General features: G+C 40.5%; 1 protein-coding gene across 1 annotated transcript in view; it reads right to left on the bottom strand.

Moving 5' to 3' along the window:
* Window positions 1-22,422, bottom strand: part of SEMA3C (semaphorin 3C) — an 88,524-nt gene that overhangs the window by 27,973 nt on the left and 38,129 nt on the right. Inside the window, exons 8-10 of the mRNA XM_083366285.1 lie at window positions 22,039-22,108; window positions 17,815-17,959; window positions 8,127-8,349 (exon numbers count right to left, since the gene is read on the bottom strand). Of these exons, the coding sequence (XP_083222411.1) occupies window positions 8,127-8,349; window positions 17,815-17,959; window positions 22,039-22,108 (438 nt within the window). The remainder of the gene's footprint in view (window positions 1-8,126; window positions 8,350-17,814; window positions 17,960-22,038; window positions 22,109-22,422) is intronic.

A 22,422-nucleotide genomic window follows, 5' to 3' on the forward strand; every position in this document is an offset into this window, starting at 1 on the left:
TAGAATAGAATAGAATTACATGGAATGGAATGGAAAGGAATAGAATTACATGGAATGGAATGGAAAGGAATAGAATAGAATAGAATAGAATAGAATAGAATAGAATAGAATAGAATAGAATAGAATGGAATGGAATGGAATGGAATGGAATGGAATGGAATGGAATAGAATAGAATAGAATAGAATAGAATAGAATAGAATAGAATAGAATAGAATAGAATAGAATAGAATAGAATAGAATAGAATAGAATAGAATTACATGGAATGGAATGGAAAGGAATAGAATAGAATAGAATAGAATAGAATAGAATAGAATAGAATAGAATAGAATAGAATGGAATGGAATGGAATGGAATGGAATGGAATGGAATGGAATGGAATGGAATGGAATGGAATAGAATAGAATAGAATAGAATAGAATAGAATAGAATAGAATAGAATAGAATAGAATAGAATTACATGGAATGGAATGGAAAAGAATAGAATAGAATAGAATAGAATAGAATAGAATAGAATAGAATAGAATAGAATAGAATAGAATAGAATAGAATAGAATGGAATAGAATAGAATAGAATAGAATTACATGGAATGGAATGGAAAGGAATAGAATAGAATAGAATAGAATAGAATAGAATAGAATAGAATGGAATGGAATGGAATGGAATGGAATGGAATGGAATGGAATGGAATGGAATGGAAAGGAAAGGAATGGAATGGAATGGAATGGAATAGAATAGAATAGAATAGAATAGAATAGAATAGAATAGAATAGAATAGAATAGAATAGAATAGAATAGAATAGAATAGAATAGAATAGAATAGAATAGAATAGATGTAGTTTAAGGTTGAACTGTGGAATCCTTGGTGGTTTCTGAGCTTGGTTGTTTGCTTATAGATGATCCACTAGTCAACTAGGTAACCTCCTCAAAAATAATTATTCCTATAAGGAAGAGTAAAGCTTTCGATGTGCCAAAATTGGTCTGTATGACCTTAAAAACTGCCCGGTACTAGACCAATCACTAGAACTTCACCTGACGTGTCCTGCACCTGACCCCTCACAAGACCCAACACAAGAACCTCCTCTGACATGACCCTCACAAGTCCTTCTGACCACACAAAGCCCTCATAAGCAGAAGAACACCAACAGTGACATTCTCTTAAGTTCTACCGAAGATGTTATCTATCCTGGTAATGAAACTTTCAGACACCAACCCACAAGCTTGGAGAACAAACCTCACCCTACACTCGAGCTACAGATATTCACCACTATTGCAAACTGCCCTGTATGTTTTATTTGCCTTATGAAAATGTATTGTTCTTCTTTGAGAAAGGTCAAGAGTGCTTCCTGTCAGCAATTTCCACGCTTTGTTTCCCAATCTGAAGCCAGATGGGAACATTTCTACTAAGACAAAATTATTTCAAGCCAAGAAGGGTTTTGTGAAGAAGTCTAGTCGGCATAGACAATACAATGGGCCTTTATCCTAAAATTCTGAGACTTTATCATAAAATGTCTCACTCTATGGCAGAGGTCTTCAAACTTGTCCCTTTTATGACTCGTGGACTTCAACTCCCAGAATTCCTCAGCCAGGCATGCTGGCTGAGGAATTCTGGGAGTTGAGGTCCACAAGTCACAAAAGGGACAAGTTTGAAGACCCCTGCTCTATGGGCTAAGCAATGTTATCCTTTATAACACCTTTATCTAGTAACACTGGTGTTTGATCTTCTGGGTCTACATCCACCACACTCTAACCATCTTCAGATAGCAAGTCTTTGTTTAAATTCAATTGTGTTTCATCCCTGGGTTTAGCACTGCACCCCAGGATCTTTGTACTTCCCATCCTCAAATAATCTTCTAGGAAAGGAGCTGTTCAAAGAATGTCAATTCTACACGTGATGCCCAACCCTGAACAACCAAGTTTTGAACTGTGCTGAGCCATTTACATGGACACAAGTTCTCCCCTTCAGACCTGCTATTTCTAATATGGAGCAAACGGGGATGGTTGAAGATGGCGACTGGACGTTTTCTTCACACACAATAGAATAAGGAGGAGACTTACACCTGAACAGTGGCCAAAGGGCTGTGAGAGGTGGACTACAGGAAGCCTAATTTCTGAAAGAATTAATGCTTTCAGATTGTGGTATTGGAGAAGACTCTTTTAGAGTCCCTTGGACTGCAAGGAGAGCCAATCAGTCAATCCTAAAGGAAATCAATCCAGACTTTTCTTTGGGAAGGTAGAGACTGAAGCTGAAGCTCAAATACTTTGGCCACCAAATAAGAACGGAGGACTTCTTGGAGAAGACCCTGATGATAGGAAAGATGGAAGACAAAAGAAGAAGGGGATGGCAGAGAAGGAGATGGTTAGATAGGGTCATCAATGCAATGAACATGAATTTGGAGTGGAGGACCAGGGAGGACCAGGGAGAGAGGAGGGCTGTGGTCCTCTAGTCCATGGGTCAGACACAACTTAGCAACTGAACAACAACAAGTCGTCAAAGCCTCCTGTGTGATGAATGGCTTTTAGCCAAGAAATTAGAACACCTTGAGATTCACTGAGTTCTTCTCACAACATGCCTCATCAAATTACTTGGAGGCTGTGATCAGCTTAAACTTGGATTCATTCCCCCACCCCCAGTCTCAGTATGTTTTATATGCTGAGGTGTTCACTGATGATTCTGCATCTTGTGTGGGGGGGAAAAATGAGACAATTTCATAATCAGATTAAACATATTGTGCAAATGTCTTCAGATTCTTTTGTACTACGTATCTACTACACGGAAATTGACAGCTGGACAAGTGGATTCTCTGGGCTTTGATTATTGCCAGAAATTGGTGCTTCCCATGACAAAGATAAATTGATGGCCATAATTCCTCAGTGGATTAAACCTGACGTTACTTGGGACTTTGGAGTGACTTGTCTATAGCTGTAAATTGTATATGGATGATTACAATAAAACATAATTGTAAGTTTTCTATATACAATAAAATATGGCCATTTTTTTAAATTCCATTTATATCCCGCCCTTCTCCGAAGACTCAGGGCGGCTTACAAGCTTAGCAGTAGCCTTCATTCTATGTATATGCCTGCTTATTAGGGCTTTCACACACACCCCAAGCGGCATTATTACAAAGTCAGCTTATTGCCCCCAACAATCTGGGTCCTCATTTTACCTACCTCGGAAGGATGGAAGGCTGAGTCAACCTTGAGCCTGGTGGGACTTGAACCTGCACTAATTGCAGAAGGCTGGTGTTACTTAAGGAGGCATCAGCCCACTGCTCCACCAAGGCTCTGGGTTGGACTAGAAGACCTCCAAGGTTCCTTTTTTTTAATCCCATTTATATCCCGCCCTTCTCCGAAGACTCAGGGCAGCTTACAATCTAAAGCACAATGTGCTTAGCAGTAGCCTTCATTCTATGTATATGCCTGCTTATTAGGGCTTTCACACACACACACCCAAGCGGCATTATTACAAAGTCAGCTTAATTGCCCCCAACAATCTGGGTCCTCAAAACAGTAAAAAAAAACAGTAAAAAAAATCATGGCTATGGATCTATATGTCCATGAGAAGTCCTTATATATTATTTATACTATTGTTACTGCCTTTTCTTCTTTTTAAATTTTATATATATGTCTCTCTCTGTGTGTGGGGTTTGGACATGGGTTTTCTCCCTTGGTTTTGTTAAATAAGGCAAAACCAAAAACAAACCAATGAAGAAAAAAAACAAACCAGGAGCCAACCTTGTGTAAATTTCAGCCGTAAATTACAATACTTTGTCTTGGCTCCCATTGCAGATGTATAAAATGAAGCAAACATGGATCATTCTGCTTAATACAATGCATTTTTGTGTTCATGTTTGACTTGTTATGAGTAGTCCTTGACTTATGACCGCAAAGGAGCCCAAAAGGCCTGTTGCTAAGCAACACAGTTGTTAAATGAATTTTGCCCCATTTTACGACCTGTCTTGCTGCAGTTGTTAAGTTATTAATACAGTCGCTCACTGAACCTGGCTTCCCCATGGACTTCGGGTGTCAGTAGTTCGCAAAAGGGGATCACGTGACTCCCCAGGACATCGCAAACCATCATAAATAGGAGCCAGTTGCCAAGCATCTGAATTTTGATCATGTGACCGCAGGGATGGCTGCAATGGTCCTAAGTGTGAAAAACAGTCCTAGGTCCCTTTTTCTGCAGCACCGTTGTAACTTTGAAACGGTCATCAAATGAACTGTTGTAAGTCGAGGACTACCTGGACACTAAGCTCATAGTTGTTGTTTTTCCCCAATTCCACACACACACAAAAAAACCACATTTTGAATCTGAGAGGTAGGCAACCTTGGCTCTTTTATGACTCGTGGACTTCAACTCCCAGAATTCCTGAGCCAGGCAAGCTGAGGGGAAAGGGAGAGGTTTCCAAGCTGAGCCATGGCTGGCTCAGGAATTCTGGGAGTTGAAGTCCACGAGGCATAAAAGAGCCAAGGTTGCCTACCCCTGGCCTAGGCCTAGGCCGCTTTATGACTCATGGACTTCAACTCCCAGAATTCCTGAGCCAGCCACGCTGAGGGAAAAGGGAGAGGTTTCCAAGCTGAGTCATGCTGTCTCAGGAATTCTGGGAGCTGAAGTCCACGAGGCATAAAAGAGCCAAGGTTGCCTACCCCTGGCCTAGGCCTAGGCCGCTTTATGACTCATGGACTTCAACTCCCAGAATTCCTGAGCCAGCCACGCTGAGGGAAAAGGGAGAGGTTTCCAAGCTGAGTCATGCCGTCTCAGGAATTCTGGGAGCTGAAGTCCACGAGTCATAAAACAGCCAAGGTTGCCTACCCCTGTGTGCCCTTCAACCTGGCCGGTGGAAATTGGAGAAATTTATAAATCCCAGCCGAGTCAGCCAGGATGAGTTCTGCATCCACCTTAGCCCCGGGAAAGTCAGTTCAAGATGGGGATTTGGATCCGTTCTGAACTGAGCTTTCTGAACTTGGCTCGGAAAACCCATCATTTGTCGAATGACTGATATTATACTGTAGACAGCGGTAGATGTAACTCTCGCAGCTTTGGCTTAGCGCGTCTTAAGCCTCAATCTTGCCACTCTGCCAGACCCCATTTGGCGGAGGGCTGCTACAGCCCCAGCCCTCAATTACTAAGCCTGTCAATGTTACACAATGCAGTTTTGTTGGGTTTTTTTTTCTTACAGTCCCCAGAAGGAAATGGTCACAAAGGTTTCAATTAACTTGTCGTCTTTGTTCCGACTCTCTCTTTGTTCACAAGTTTCTCGGGTAAATCCTTTTTGAGGCAGCAAAAAGGCAGAGAAGGAGGGATACGCCGATCTGGGTGTAAGTTACGCGCCGGGTTTGCTTGTTTTTTTTTTTTTAAGAAGTTCTTCATTTGTCATTTAGGTGATTGACAGCCAAGGCATTTCAACGTGAGCCAAGCCAAGCCAAGCCAAAAAAAAAAAAAGTGGAACCATTGGAACAATCTTCCATTGGCAAAAAGAGAAAAAAAAATGTGAGACTAACTCTTTTGGTTTCCAGCAACAATTGGAATTAACTTTCCAGATGGGTTGAGCACACGATAACACATCTAATATATATCTAAGACAGCTTGGTCTGGTGGTTAAGGCACCAGGCTAGAAAGCAGAAGATCATGAGTTCTAGTCCTGCCATATGCATGAAAGCCCAATGGGTGACTTTGGGCCAATCAGCAGGAGACTGGGAGTTCTAGTCCTGCCTTAGGCATGAAGGCCCGCTGGGTGACTTTGTGCCAATCAGCAGGAGACGGGGAGTTCTAGTCCTGCCTTAGGCATGAAAGACCGCTGGGTGACTTTGTGCCAATCACCAGGAGACGGTGAGTTCTAGTCCTGCCTTAGGCATGAAAGCCCGCTGGGTGACTTTGGGCCAATCACCAGGAGATGGTGAGTTCTAGGCCTGCCTTAGGAATGAAAGCCCGCTGGGTGACTTTGGGCCAATCAGCAGGAGACAGTGAGTTCTAGTCCTGCCTTAGGCATGAAAGCCCGCTGGGTGACTTTGGGCCAATCACCAGGAGATGGTGAGTTCTAGGCCTGCCTTAGGCATGAAAGCCCACTGGGTGACTTTGGGCCAATCACCAGTAGATGGTTGACTCTATGCGGCTTACAATATTAAAAATCACAACTTATTTGTAGGTGCAGAAGTCAAAATAGATTAGTGTATGGTATACAATGTTAGGTGAAGCAGAACACATGATCGCAGTATTCCAATTTATAAGGAGTTGCCCCAAAGAAGAGGGAGTCAAGCTATTCTCCAAAGCGCCTGAAGGCAAGGCAAGAAGCAACGGATGGAAACTCATCAAGGAGAGAAGCAACCTAGAACTAAGGAGAAACTTCCTGACAGTTAGAACAACTAACCAGTGGAACCACCTGCCTCCAGAAGCTGTGGATGCTCCAACACTGGAAGTTTTTAAGAAGAGATTGGGCAACCATTTGTCTGAAAAGGTACAGGGTTTCCTACCTGAGCAGGGGGTTGGACTAGATGACCCCTAAGGTCCCTTTCAATTCTTTAATTCTGTTATATTCTGTTATTCTGAACTGGTAATGCCAAACCCCCCTATTTGATCATCCCTGAAACTCACTGGAGCTTGAATGAAATTTGCAAGTTCTGTTATAAACAGAACGGCAAGGAGGGAGGCTGTTAAATGCTGAAGCGAATAAAATTTGCACTGCCCACAACAGCCAGATTCAATGTATGCCTGGCAAGGAGAGGCACAAAATACTAGCAAGGATCGATAAGGGGCCTGGCCCAGCCAGCCTTCAACATAGTGGTTAAGGTTGAGCAGATTGTCAGAAGCAAAAGAGATGCCGCCTTGTGTTCGTTTATCATAAATCTTTGCCGCACACAAAAAAAGAGATTTTTCAGGCAGCTTTTGAAGCCCTCTCATTGGGGAGGAGAAAGCCGTGTCTGCCGAGCTTTCATCAACATTCCTTCCGATGAAGTAAATTACTACTGATCAGGGTGAAGAATTACTGCAAAATTGCTCTGTTTGTCGTAGCTTCCTCCAATATAGGTCTTTTTAGCTGCTCGGGCAATTTGTTAGCCTAACGATGAGTCTTCTCGGAAAAGAATATCAGTTGATGAAAGCCCATTAAGAAGTATACCGCTTTCACTTTGGCTCACTGAAGAAAAGCGTGGCGGATCATTAGCTTTTATTTAAACATTTGATGGTTTATTACATCATTGTCTGACAACTTTTATGTGCTCCACATGTTGTTGTTTTTTTAATCTTCTCCTAACCTTTTTTTTTTTGGAACGAACGAACGAATGAATACGGCGTTCTAATAAATGTAACCGGACATGGTTTCTGCATGCTTTCTTATTAGTTTTGGAAACACACACACAAAAAAACCCAGCTAAAGCTGAGTAAATTTTTTAACCCATCCCTAAACGTGTCTCGATTCTTCCTGAATGAGGGGACGGATACTCTCTGAGCTTGGTGGCTTTCTTGCAGGTGTTTCATGACCAAACTAGGCAACATCCTCAGTGCTAGTAAGGTAGTAGCACAGTTGCTAAGTAAGTTACCTAGCACTTACTGCCTAGTAAATGCTAGGTGACTGATGATGTCACTGAGTTTGGGAAATGAAACATCTGCAAGAAAACAACGAGGCACAGATAGCACCAAGGACCCCTCATTTCAACCCTGAGCTATAAATATTCTCCTTTATTGGTTCTTCCTAAATTTGATAGATTTGTGATTCTCCTTCCTTCCTTCCTTCCTTCCTTCCTTCCTTCCTTCCTTCCTTCCTTCCTTCCCACCCTCCCTCCCCCTTTCTTTCTTTCTTTCTTTCTTTCTTTCTTTCTTTCTTTCTTTCTTTCTTTCTTCCTTCCTTCCTTCCTTCCTTCCTTCCTTCCTTCCTTCCTTCCTTCCTTCCTTCCTTCCTTCCTTCCTTCCTTCCTCTTTGCCCCCCCCTCCTCTCTCTTTCTACCTTCCCTTCCCTTACTGGCCTGTTTTCTAAACATTCAGAGCTGGGTATAGACAATCATGATCCTAAACATTGCCTATCCTATCGGATAGCACCCAAACTTTGTTTTGGTCCTGCTGCAAAACAACAACAACAAAATTGATGGTGAAATTGAATTTTAAGAAGCAGAATGCTAAATTTTCTTACCTGTCCCAAGAAACAGAACATGATATCTTCCATCCGTAGCACTGACACGATCAACCGCTATCTTTGTATACTTGTAATCTGTGCCAGTCCGAATGATTAATGGCCTCTTATGAATTGGATAGATGGAATTAAACATCAAGGGATGGTTCCTGATGAAGGTGACCACGTCATCTGGAAACTCCTTGGTTGTGCGAACGTTGGGCGTGAAGGCGCCTCCAGGACACTGCAAAAGGCATGGATAATCATCAGCCACGTCAAAGATGCTTCAATTCACAGCCCTTTGTAATGTCTCCTGAACTGTACATGGGTGCATCGCTTCATATTATTACTTGGAAGAGCCGATGACTACTTGACTTATGCATACTTCATCCCGGCTTTCATTCCTCTGGAATAATGTTGAAGAACCCTACAAGGGAAATTCCCTTTCCTATGGTATTATCAACTCCATATGAATTTATGAATTCCTCATAAAAATACATTTGTGGTTAGGATGCATGCATTTTTTTTCACTCACTCGATCCTGCTAACTGTTGTAGATGTGTTTTGGGAGGAAAATATGCATTAGATTGCCTCATGGATTCCCCTGGATATGTTTGATGTACAGAAAACTTTACCTTGATTAATCTGATAATTATCTACAGTTATCCCTAAGAATACACAGCGCCTGGGTTAATCCAGGTCCTACAACTTTTAATTAGCTCCCTGTGACAAAATCTGTCATCCCCATGGTCATGTGATCAAAATTCAGAGGCTTGGCAACTGACATGTCCCTATGACGGTTGTGGTGTCCCAGGGATCAGGACATCCCCTTTTGCGACCTTCTGACAAGCATTATATTGATTCACTTAACAAATGTGGCAATAAAAGTCATAAAAAAGGGGCAAAACTCAGTTATCAACTGTTTCGCTTAGTAACAGATATGGTTGTGGTCGTATGTTGAGGATTAGCTGTTGTATGCATGGTATATGTTGGCAAAATACCAAGTCAAAAGTTAGCTGAAGTAGGAAATAAGAACTTATTGGTTTGATATTTTTTTTCTCACTTTGGTTGTGGTTCTATTGTGAATATGAATAGAATAGAGCTGGAAGGGACCTTGGAGGTCTTCTAGTCCAGCCCCCTGCTCAAAATCAGGAGAACCTATACCATCTCAGACAAGTAACTGTCTAGTCGCTTCTTAAAAACCTCCAGTGATGGAGCATCCACAACTTCTGGAGGCAAGCTGTTCCACTAGTTAATTGTCCTCACTGTTAGCAAGTTTCTCCTTAATTCCAGGTTGCTTTTCTCTTTGGTCAGTTTCCAACCATTGTTTCTTGTCCTTCCCACTGGTGCTTTGGTGAATAATGTGACCCCCTCTTCTTTATGGCAGCCCCTCAAATACTGGAACGCTGCTATCATGTCTCCCCTATTTCTTCTTTTCTTTAGACTAGCCAGAGCCAAGTCCTCAGCTGTTCTTGTCCCCAGGTCTGCCTCAGGCTGGATCTTGGAACATCTCTATCTGAAATTTAACAATGAAATGGGGCAATGTAGCTTTGGATGGAGACTGTGTCTAAAAAGAAATAAGCCACCTTGTCAAACTAATGGAAAGCTCTCAGATTTGCTTATGCCTAAAGGACAATGCGACAAAGGTTCATAAAGTACAGCCATCGATCTCTCCTCCCAATGCATCTCTTACAAATAAATTGCCTTTCACAACAGCTTATGCAACTGAGTTGTAAGGAGTTGCATGCTTTTATCTGACCCATCTCATAAATACCACATTTTAGCAGTTCCCCTGCCATTGCTGTATAAGACAATAATGCTAGGACGTTGTGTGTGTTCACAGTAGAAGTCCTTTAAAGGCAATGTCAAAGACAAATCAGCTTGAAGCAGTTGAATGTTCGGGTCAAAGATTTGGCTGCTAACAATTGCTGCGTCTGTGAACTTCCAAAATAAACAAGCAAGATGGTAAAGAACGAAAGAAAGATTATCCTTCAATGAGACTTCTTGTCTTTTTTTTCCACCTTCTAAAAGGATCTGAACTTTAGATTCCTACATTTAAAGCCAGCATCTTAGCTGTTCTCTGATTGTCCTTGCCAGATGTCCCAAGGCTTGAACTGGAACAATGGAGCAAGCCAAATCAATTACTACTGATTTACAGTCCATTTCTTACACACATACACACACACACACACAAAATACCTTCAGGCTTCATGTTTAATGACACTGGAGACATGAGAATTGGTGAGACACCAAGCAAATGAGGCTGATGTACCAGCATAAGCAAAACTCCCAGCTCTATTATACAGAATACATGATAACAGAGTTGGAAGGGACCTTGGAGGTCATCTAGTCCAACCCCCTGCTCAGGAAGGAATCCCTATACCATTTCACACAAATGGCTGTCCAGTCTCTTCTTAAAAACTTCCAGTGTTGGAGCATTCACAGCTTCTGGAGGCAGGTTGTTCCACTGGTTAATTGTTCTGACTGTTAGGAAATTTCTCCTTAGTTCTAGGTTGCTTCTCTCCTTGATGAGTTTCCATCCGTTGCTTCTTGTCCTGCCTTCAGGCACTTTGGAGAATAGCTTGACTCCCTCTTCTTTGGGGCAGCCCCTGAGATATTGGAAGGCTGCTATCATGTCACCCCTTGTCCTTCTCTTCATTAAACTGGACATACCCAATTCCAGCAACCGTTCTTTGTATGTTTTAGCCTCCAGTCCCCTAATTATCTTTGTTGCTCTTCTCTGCACTCTTTCTGGTGTCTCAACATCTTTTTTGACATCGTGGTAACCAAAACTGAATGCAGTATTGTAAGTGTGGTTTTACCAAGGGATTATTATTTGCTGAACCCTCTTTTAAATCTGGGGTTTCTCATCTTATGGATATGTATGTCTCCATCTTGGACTCAACTTTCCTTGCAGTAATGAAATTACTCTGAATTTTCAGAGTAAGGGGGGTCTCTATAGGGTGGCAGACACCCAATAGGTTGGTTTTCCAGGGGTGGATCCCCAAATCTTAACTTTTAGGATTACAGTTCAACAGTTTTCCATCAAATTATTCCTGCAGTCTTGTTCCAATTCAACAAGAGAAATTGTTGGCCTTGCCTCAGTGTGATAATATAAACAGCAAGACAATATAAACAGCCATTTGTCCGAAATGGTGTAAGGTTTCCTGCCTGAGCAGGGGGTTGGACTAGACGATCTCCAAGGTCCCTTCCAACCTTATTACTATTATTATTATTATTATTATTATTATTATTATTATTATTGTTGTTGTTGTTGTTGTTGTTGTTGTTGTTGTTGTTCTCATTCTCTATGGCTTTTCTCTCTAAAGGATGGTACAAAGAACCTAGACCCATGGCATACATATGATTCATCTAGAGAAGGAGGGTCTCCAAACTTGACAATTTTAAGACTTGTGGACTTCAGCCCCCAGAATTCCCCAGTCAGCATGAGGAATTCTGGGAGCCGAATTCCACAAGTCTTAAAGTTGCCACGTTTGGAGACCCCTGAAGTAGGGTAAAACATGCTGGAGTTAAGCTTGATTCAGTAGTGATATTTTTCTTGATGTTGAATTGAGTGAACATTGCTTTTCAGGGATTTTGTGGAGGAAGAGTCCTACTTGTTTGTTTGTCTACACACACACACACACACAGAGAGAGAGAGAGAGAGAGAGAGAGAGAGAGAGAGAGAGAGAGAGAGAGAGAGAGAGAGAGAGAGAGAGAAACACACACAGAGTTATAATATATAATATTATTATATATTATACTGTGTTGTTATGTTATAATATTGTATATAATATTCTTCTTTCCTTGCTATTCATTCTCAAGGATACTGTCTTACATCTGTGATGATGTAAAGCTCATAATTTATCCATGACATGCTATAACTCCAGGTAATGATTTGTGTCAAACTCTACATGATAAAGGAGATTTAAGACAGAGTCTCCAGCCAGCATGGACTGGTTCATTATTAGATCATTAAGGTTTTCCATAACTCACAGTCAACTATGGGAAAAATCTCTATCCAGTTGCCAAGGCCTACAGGTCCCTAGCTTTGCTAAGTGAATATATAACATTACTTAACCTTACTCGGTTTCATTTGAACTGTGACTGAAATGGCTGACTTTAGAATGTAAGCAAATAAGATCAAGCACCAGCTAATCCACAATTCTATTTCCAAGACCTAAAGGCCACAGAAAAAACATACCATACTGACATTTAAAAGAAAATCAACCGGGCTACATTTACGAAAAAAATATTAAGTGCTTATTTCTAATCTACTGTATACCAAAGGCTGAAATTCTAAACTCTTTTAGAAGTCTGCACTGACTGCAAATCACTTGCAAAGCATGTTAAAAACATAAATGTGCAATAGATCCTCTCCTTCCTCCCTCCCTTCCTTCCTTCCTTCCTTCCTTCCTTCCTTCCTTCCTTCCTTCCTTCCTTCCTTCCTTTCTTTCTTTCTTTCTTTCTTCCTTCCTTCCTTCCTTCCTTCCTTCCTTCCTTCCTTCCTTTCTTTCTTTCTTTCTTTCTTTCTTTCTTTCTTTCTTTCTTTCTTTCTTCCTTCCTTCCTTCCTTCCTTCCTTCCTTCCTTCCTTCCTTCCTTTCTTTCTTTCTTTCTTTCTTTCTTTCTTTCTTTCTTTCTTTCTTTCTTTCTTTCTTTCTTTCTTTCTTTCTTTCTTTCTTTCTTTCTTTCTAGAAAGCCAACTAACTAAAGAACATAGATGTAACTAAAACCATATTTTTTCTCATGTACTATGCTTTGGGCATCATTAAATACTTCTGTTTCAAATGACTGCTGTTTTGTGTTTTTTTTTCATAAGAAAGTTTAATAAATGCAATAATTCCAAGCATCGTCCTGTTCTGAATGTGGGACCAAAAGAAATAAAAATGAAACATTTCATTTTTAGTCAAATTGTTTATTCCTTGATTCTATGACTCTTAGAATGGAGTACTTTGATATTCCATGTAGCATGCACAGATTATCTTGAACTGGACAAGTTTCAAAAGGGATTAGAGGGATTTCTGCATGTTAGATTTTAACGAAGGCAATTTTTCTCCCTATGCTAATTTGCAAGGCCAAGGAAATGGGTTTTCACTAAAAAAAAGTCTAGCATATCAGGGAAGAGAGAAATGGAAAGCATCAAACTTCCTTTCATTTTTCCAGAGTACTTTCAAACAGATATATTCATGGACAACAAATATATCTTTGATTGTATCATGTATCAATTACTGTCTGTGGATTCTAAGTATCATACTTTTTTTTCTATAAAGATATTGATTTCTTGCTGTTAGTAATTGGTCACCACGATGTAAAAAAGATGTAGAGACTCTAGAAAGAGTACAGAGAAGAGCAACAAAGATGATTGGGGGACTGGAGGCTAAAACATATCGGGAACGGTTGCTGGAATTGGGTATGTGTAGTTTAACGAAGAGAAGGACCAGGGGTGACATGATAGCAGTGTTCCAGTATCTCAGGGGCTACCCCTAAGAAGAGGGAGTCAAGCTATTCTCCAAAGCACCTGAAAGCAGGACAAGAAGCAACGGATGGAAACTCATCAAGGAGAGAAGCAACCTAGAACTAAGGAGAAACTTCCTGACAGTTAGATCAATTAACCAGTGGAAATAAGGAGAAACTTCCTGCCAGTCGGAACAATTAACCAGTGGAACAACCTGCCTCCAGAAGTGGTGAATGCTCCAACACTGGAGGTTTTTAAGAAGAGACTGGACAGCCATTTGCCTGAAATGGTATAGGGTTTCCTGCCTGAGCAAGGGGTTGGACTAGATGACCTCCAAGGTACCTTCCAACTTCTTCTTCTTCTTCTTCTTCTTCTTCTTCTTCTTCTTCTTCTTCTTCTTCTTCTTCTTCTTCTTCTTCTTCTTCTTCTTCTTCTTATTATTATTATTATTATTATTATTATTATTATTATTATTATTAGTATTAGTATTAGTATTAGTATTAGTATTAGTATTAGTATGAGTATTATTAGTATTATTAGTATTATTAGCATTAGCATTAGCATTGGTATTAACAGTTATAATAATAGCATCTCTCTCTCTCTCTCTCCATCTCTCTCCCTCTCTCTCTCCCCCCCTGACTAAGCTATATTTTTAATGTGCAAATTAAGTTGTTCAAGAACATGGGGGGTGGGGGGAGGGGACATGCTAGGTCAAACCGAAGGATTTGTGGCCAAGAAAACACCACTTTAGGGGCAGACCAAGAAAAGGCATATGACCAATCTCAGCCTCGTAAAACATCCTTGTAAAATGTTCCGGCCACATTTTTACCCTGGCAAAAAAGTCCATAAAAGCAATTAATCTCTGCAAGCAAAGCAGCTGAATCACCATTATCTTTTATTCAGCTTTTATCTCTTAAGAACCCTCCGTGTATACATTCCTTTATCTTCCTGTGAAACTGGACTGTTTGAATTGAGACAAAAGGGCATTATATTTCACTTGGATCAAGGCCGTTCAGCCTTGAGGTTCCTCCCTCCCATGCACCCCCCCACTTCCAAAAAAGAAGGAATAAGATCTGCCTGAGCTAATCAAATTATTTTAATCCTTTGTGCCATTAGCAGCCATTATGCTTCGGTTACAAGTTCTCCAGCAAAGCTCTATCCTTGCTAATCGGCTGGACAACTCTTTTCTGCTAACAAGGTGGCTGCAGTTTTTTCCATCTGTCATACTCAACTCTTCTGGGAGATTCCCTTAGGACTACGAAAAATGATGTCAGGTGAATAAGAACTATATTGGGAGGGAAGGGTGATCTTGGTGGAGAGCTACAATATCCTCCTTCCATTCCGTTAGGAAAGCAACCACGGAAAATATTTGTCTTCTCCTAGCATTGGAGCTGGTATGTCTACAGGTATCTCTATCACTTACTGACAAGAGAGTGCAACTTCCATCAGGAGAGGGATGCATCAAGTGTGGCACACCCAAATCCAGGTTCACTCTGAACCTATTCATTGAAAGGACTTCAGGAATGTTAAGGAATCTGCTGTGAGCATTTATTTTGCCCCTTACACTTCCTTCCTTCCTTCTAAAAGCAAAAAAAAGGGGGGGCAACTTTTTGTACCTTCTACTTCACGGAGTAGAGTACTCCACTCTATGGAGTGGCTGGATGGAGTCACTGAAGCAGTAGGCATGAGCCTAAATGGACTCCAGAAGATGGTAGAGGACAGGAAGGCCTGGAGGAACGTTGTCCATGGGGTCGCGAAGGGTCAGACATGACTTCGCAACTAACAACAACAACAACAACACGGAGGAGGTGGGTGGGAGGTAGGACAAAAAAAAAAGGCTGACTTGAAGGCCCCATGAGAGTTTCAGGATGCACTGTGATCGCTGATGAACACTAACGAGAAATGAAAGACCCTACTTCATCCAACTTCAGCAAACCAACTCAGTCAGGATCAAATCTTGCTGGTTTTAGAAGACTTGGAGAGACATTTTTAGATTAAAAAGTGGTGGAGCTCAATCTGAATGCACCTATACAAGTTGCACTAGTACACAATAGATCATCATCTTTTCCTTGTCTGAATAATAAAAAGGTAAAAGTTTTCCCTGTCTGGTCATGTCCAACTTTGGGGCATGGTGCTTATCACTGTTTCTTGGCCAAGGAAGCCAGCATTGTCTGAAGACATTTTCTATGGTCATGTACTCACCATAGCTATATGTTGAGGCACACAGAACTGTGTTACCTTCTCACTGAAGTGGTACCTATTAATCTACTTGCATTTACATGCTTTTGAACTGTTAGGTGGGCAGGAGCTGAAGCAAGGCACAGGAGCTCATCCCATCACATGGCACTCAGGCTGTCAGGTCTCCAGCTGACAAGCTCAACATGTTTAACCACTAGGCCATCCTGCCCCATCTGAATCATACTAGACATAAATTTCAATCGACCCCCCAAGAATGTCTCAAACAATCTGTTTCCCACACGCAGGGCAGTCCATTTGAATGGAAGCCTTCAACACAGCTTAAATCATGTAAGGCAGCAACAGTTTGGCCCCAGAAGAGCCTTGGTGGAGCAGTGGGCTAATGCCTCCTTAAGTAACACCAGCTGCCTGCAATTAGTGCAGGTTCGAGTCCCACCAGGCTCAAGGTTGACTCAGCCTTCCACCCTTACGAGGTAGGTAAAATGAGGACCCAGATTGTTGGGGGCAATAAGCTGACTTTATAATAATGCCGCTTGGGGTGGGGCGAAAGCCCTAATAAGCAGGCATATACATAGAATGAAGGCTATTGCTAAGCACATTGATTTGTGCTTTAAATTGTAAGCCGCCCTGAGTCTTCGGAGAAGGGCGGGATATAAATGGGATTTTTAAAAAAAAAAGTATTGTAGGGACATATTTTTTTTTGTCTAAGGTTTTGTCTACCAGTGTTCCTTACAGCACATAGACTTATACAGTTGTGGGAGATGAAAATATAGCCCACCTCCTCATACAACAAGATGAGGCTGGAGCAAACCTGTGATAGGCCCCAGAGTAGTGATTTAAAACAAAGCTTTGACTTGAACTTTATACTATTTCACAGTACGAACATACTATTTGTAATCTGTGCCATATGAAATTGTGAAGTAGATAGGTCTACGTATATTTGGGACATGAGTATTATAACCGTGGGAGAAATAGGGAACTGTAAATAGCTGATGGATGTGGGTTCCAATGTACACAGGTAGATTTGGAAAGTTATGCTCAGCAGAAAGTATATGTGGAAAGTAGGTCAGCAGAGAGTCAGAAAACATCAGCAGAAGTCAGCAAAAGTCAGCGGACCATCTAACTACAGTCGTAGAATAAGAAAGGGTATAAAAGGTTGGGACTGGACCTGATTGATTTGCCATTGGCCTATAGCTGTCCTTTTGGAATCTGCTAGGCCATATGGTCCTCATTGCAATGGGTTATTGATGTAAGTAATGCTATGTTATTATACTATGTTCCAAATTATTAGAAAAATAAACCTCTGAATCTTAAAGTAAGAATTATTGATTTGTGTTGCTGTCTCTTGTCTTTTCCATTGGGTTTTTTTCCACGACACAGTATATCACTTCACAGTGCCTTACAGCCCTCTCTAAGCGGTTTATAGAGTCAGCATGTTGCCCCCAACAATCTGAGTCCTCATTTTAGCGACCTCAGAAAGACAGAAGACTGTGAGCCCCATCAGGATCGAACTGCTGGCAGTCAGCAGAATTAGCCTGCAATACTGCATTCTAATCACTGCACCACCAGGGCTTAGATAGCAATAGAACTTAGACTTATATACCGCTTCACAGTGCTTTACAGCCCTCTCTAAGCCGTTTACAGAGTCAGCCTTTTGCACACACACACACACACACACACACACACACACACACACAAACACCTGGGTCCTTATTTTCTCAACTTCAGAAGCATGGAAGGCTGAGTCAACCATGAGCCGGTGAAAATCAAACTGCCAAACTGCCGGTAGTCATCAGAAGTAGCTTGCAATACTGCATTCTAACCAATGCGCCACCCTGACTCTTAGGACCGTTTCTTTAAAAAAATATAAATCTTCTTTCTAGGCTCAATACATTGCAGGTCCCTTAGTCTTTTCATCTATCAAATTTATTGAATTTCCCAAATCCTGGCCAGTTTGTTGAAATAACACGCCCATCCACATGTATACACGTTCATACCTATAATTTCAGATTACGCTTGGCAATAGATTACAAGACAAGTTAATTATGGAGACTTACCGTCCCGGGTCGTGGATAAGGAATTCTTCCTTGGTAGGGAATGAGTTGATGGTTTGGTCCTTCCTTGTGGGCAAATGGTCCGTTGAACACTCTCTGAATGTCGGATAAGTGATAGACGCAAACTGCTGAGCCTTTAAATACTGAACTAGGGAAGGGAAGGAAAACGCTGAATAAGCCAGAGGCATTCATTCTGTTTTCTTACTTGTCTTGCAAATGCCATCTCAAGCTTCCTTCTTCTGTTATATATTCAAGATGGACAGTATTTAATATTTATTTGTTATGTATATGTAGGGGTGTGGGTCTATACATATGTTGTGTATAGTATGGTTAGGTGTGTGTCATGTATGTGTTTCACTTTGAGAGCGGGCAACTAAATTTCATTTTTGATGTGTGCCGTCGTGCCCACAGTAAAAAGGATGACAATAAAGTTTATCTTATCTATCTTATCTTATCTTATCTTATCTTATCTTATCTTATCTTATCTTATCTTATCTCATCTCATCTCATCTCATCTCATCTCATCTCATCTCATCTCATCTCATCTCATCTCATCTCATCTTATCTTATCTTATCTTATCTTATCTTATCTTATCATCTCTAAATCATTATTGCCTGCTTAAAAATGATAGGTTGCTCTTTGTAGAGTGGTTCAGTGGATATTTGACTGACTGTATTTAACGGTTTAGTCTACAACAACTAGGTTATTTAGTGACTGTCCAGAGTTGCGGCGGTACTGGAAAAAAGGGACTTGGGACCATTAACATCTGTTGCCACATCCCCAGAGTCATGCGATCAAAATTCTGAGGCTTGGCAACCAACATGTATTTAGGGAAAAAAATATGCAGTGGCAACTGCTGCAGCTTTTCCCAACTCAGAGATTGCCTTTAATTTAAGGACTAAGATCTCTGAGCTTCTGGCTGTTTTCTTGCAGACATTTCATTACTCAAACTAAGTAACATCGTCAGCACTGATGATGTTATGTAGTTTGGGTAATGAAATGTCTGCAAGAAAATAACCAAGCTCAGAGAGCACCAAGGACCCCACAGTCCTCCTATTCCTCCCTTCCAGCACTGATGATGTTACCTAGTTCGGTAATGAAATGTCTGCAAGAAGAGCACCAAGCTCAGACAGCACCAAGGACCCTACAGTCCTCCTCCTCCTCCTCCTCCTCCTCCTCCTCCTCCTCCTCCTCCTCCTCCTCCTCCTCCTCTTCCTCCTCCCTTCTAGCACTGATGATGTTATCTAGTTGGGTAATGAAACATCTACAAGAAAACAACCAAACTCAGAGAGGACCAAGGACCCCTCATTTCAACCCTGAGCTACAAATATTTTCCTTTGTCTGGTTTTGCCCTTAAAATTAATTCATTCAGAAATGTATTCAGACACATGTTATACTAGAATTCTATGCGGTAACATGTTCCTGAGATGGAATCAAAGATATGGCTGCGAAATGAAATCCATTACATTCCCTACTACAAATTATGCTGGCACATCAAGTTCAGAGTTAAAATATGTATTAAAATATATCTGCGGGTTTGCGGCAAAAATCCCTGCATCTGAATCAACCTAGTGGAGGCAGAATAAAATATCTGCAGGATTTCTGCATTTCTTTACCCAGCTTCTACGGTTGCAACCCACCTCCCACCCCGACACATGAATTAATCAAACCAAATTCCAAATCAAACATGTGTGGTCAGAAAAATAATATTTCTCCATCTTGACTGTTAAAATTCTTTCTGGCTCTTCATGGAGCACAAGAGAGAGGCTCAATTATTCCAATGAAGTTTTTTTAAAAAAAATAATAATAATAATTGTTTGGAGAAAGTGCATATTATCCATTCATTACGGCAAAGGACACAATAGCAAGAGAAACAGGCCTATTCAGAACATGAAATCCTGAATACAATGAAGAAAAAAAATAATGAAAGCTTTAAGGCAGTCATGGGTGACCGTGACTCATCTCCGTGATGTTATGCTGATGGGGCTTTCTTATGTGATGCCACCAAATTTTGGGAGCAAGACAGTGGTGGGATTCAAATATGGGAACAACCGGTTCTCTGTGTGGATGCCGCTTCTGGAAATCCATTCCGGGCCTGGGCAACAAAAAAAATTAGCTACTGGTTCTGCCGAAATGGTGCGAACCGGCTGAATCCCACCACTGGAGCAAACCAAAGAGCAAACTGGCTCTTGGTTTGAGCAGAGAAAAAATAGACGAGGAGGAGGAGGAGGAGGGGAGGAAGAGGAGGAGGAGGAGGAGAATTGAGAAGGAGAAGGGGAAAGAAGGAAATAACTTTTGGTCTGCAGAAAGGAAAGGAGCAAGAGGAAATAGTGAACGCATATCCTGCAGGGTATGGAGGAATTTGTAACAACTTGCTCTTTTGTGACTGGCCCATTTTCTAAATTTGTAGCAGCTGAAAGGAGAGGAGGCTATCCCCCAAATGGTGGTTTAAAAAGTGCCAGGTTTGCAACTGAGTGTGCCATTTGGACAGAAACGCTTCGTAACCGTAGAATTAAACAGGAAAGTTTAACCATAAATGTGGAAGAAAAGTTTCAAGCAGCCCATCATTGTTGCTCAAGAAGGGGAGGAGGAGGAGGAGGAGGAGGAGGAGGAGGAGGAGGAGGAGGAGGAGAAGGAAGAAGAAGAAGAAGAAGAAGAAGAAGAAGAAGAAGAAGAAGAAGAAGAAGAAGAAGAAGAAGAAGAAGAAGAAGAAGAAGAAGAAGAAGAAGAAGAAGAAGAAGAAGAAGATAAGGAGGAGGAGGAGGAGGAGGAGAAGGAGAAGGAGAAGAAGAAGAAGAAGAAGAAGAAGAAGAAGAAGAAGAAGAAGAAGAAGAAGAAGAAGAAGAAGAAGAAGAAGAAGAAGAAGAAGAAGAAGAAGAGGAGGAGGAGGAGGAAAGGGGAAAAAAAGAATTATTATTTCTGGTATGCATTAGAAAAATTGCTATGGATATCCTTGACAAATAGCAGCGAGGTGGAAGCAGATGGTTTATTATTATTTTTTTAAAAAGCTATCAACATGGTTACTATTTTTTCCCTTTAGTATTTGCAGAGTTTTATTTTTTCCCCTGTGTAAGAAAATAGCTACAGTACTACCGGTATATAGCACAGGAAAGCAGTAGTACCCCAAACACTAAATATTTTTTTTTCCAAATACAAACAGAATTTTTAAAGTGACAGAAACATGCTAAGCAATAGTAAAAAAAAAAAAAAGTCCAGTCACACAGTCTTTTCAGACAAAAATGGCAAGAGTTTTTAGAAACGTATAATGCCTTGTTTTAATATCATTTGTGTAAGCCAGAGAAAACATCCAATCAATGTTTTAAAGAAAGTCTCTGGAAGAATTCGGGATCGAGACTTATTACTTTTTTTTTGGTTATGTGTGTTTTTCTTTCTTTCTTTCTTTCTTTCTTTCTTTCTTTCTTTCTTTCTTTCTTTCTTTCTTTCTTTCTTTCTTTCTTTTCTAACTTTCCTTTTGCTGTGTCTCCTTTCAATATTAAAGATCATTTTTCCCCTTTGAAAAATGTCCTTGCAAAACTTTTCACAAGAATTCCAGTATTTTCATAACCGTTCTTGCAATCCACATGAGATTCAAACCACATGTTTGTACAAAGTGCTTCTAAGAGTGTACCCCCATTTTGTGAGTTTCCCTCTCCCCCCTTTTATATAATGTGGTTTTGTGTGCCTGGCTCATTAAAATGCACACTTAGTACAGATTTATCTACTTGCTAAGCGCGTCCCAGAAATTTGGGAAAAATGAAGCTGTTTACATATAGCTTTATTTCCAAGTGTGAAAACTCCAGGAAGTGTAAACATTACAATGTTAATCAAAAAAAAAAAAAAAAAAACTTCTACAGCTGCAAAAAAGAAAAATCAATATCTCATAGTTTTGGGTAATGCCATCTTTGATGAGAACATGCAGATGTTATTATATATATATTTTTTTAAAAAAATATCACTGCCAAATAATCACGGCGTAGCCTGGTAATTTAATTTCTGGCAATATTGCAAACAATTGCCTTTAATAGTAATACTTAAATACCTTCATGAGAATATTCTATAGATCTAAGAACATCAGGTCTAAGAACATTTAAGAACATCCTGTAAAACACTACACAACACACTTAGAGGATACAGCTTAATAGGAATCCCATCACTTTATAACAATGTCTTTTGCACCCATGAAAATCTTATTTTGAGGTTTTTCTGAAAACAGAAGGGAGGATTACCTGGAAGTGGTGAAAATGCCATATATAAGTGTTGTTCTCGGGTTCTCTGTTTCTAGTAGAAAAACATCCTCTGTAGAGATAAAAAAGAGTTGCTAATTGAAACAACACATACAATTTTGTGGTTTCTTAGATCTTTGCCTTCTTTTATTATTATTTTTTTTTAAATGAGTCCCAGACAAATTTATCTCTACAAATTAAAATACTCAGAAATGCAAGCGATACACGTAAGCACAAACTTAAAGGAAAGGTCAGACTCTTGCCAACATAATATTATAAAATAGATCATGAAATCTAAAAGTATAAGGTTTCATAAGGAACAGGTGTTTGTTTCAACTATCCATGGAAAAAAATTGCATTGTAATAAGCTGTCTTAAATCATATATA

Source organism: Vipera ursinii (assembly GCF_947247035.1).
Source record: "Vipera ursinii genome assembly, chromosome: 6".
NCBI lineage: Eukaryota > Metazoa > Chordata > Lepidosauria > Squamata > Viperidae > Vipera > Vipera ursinii.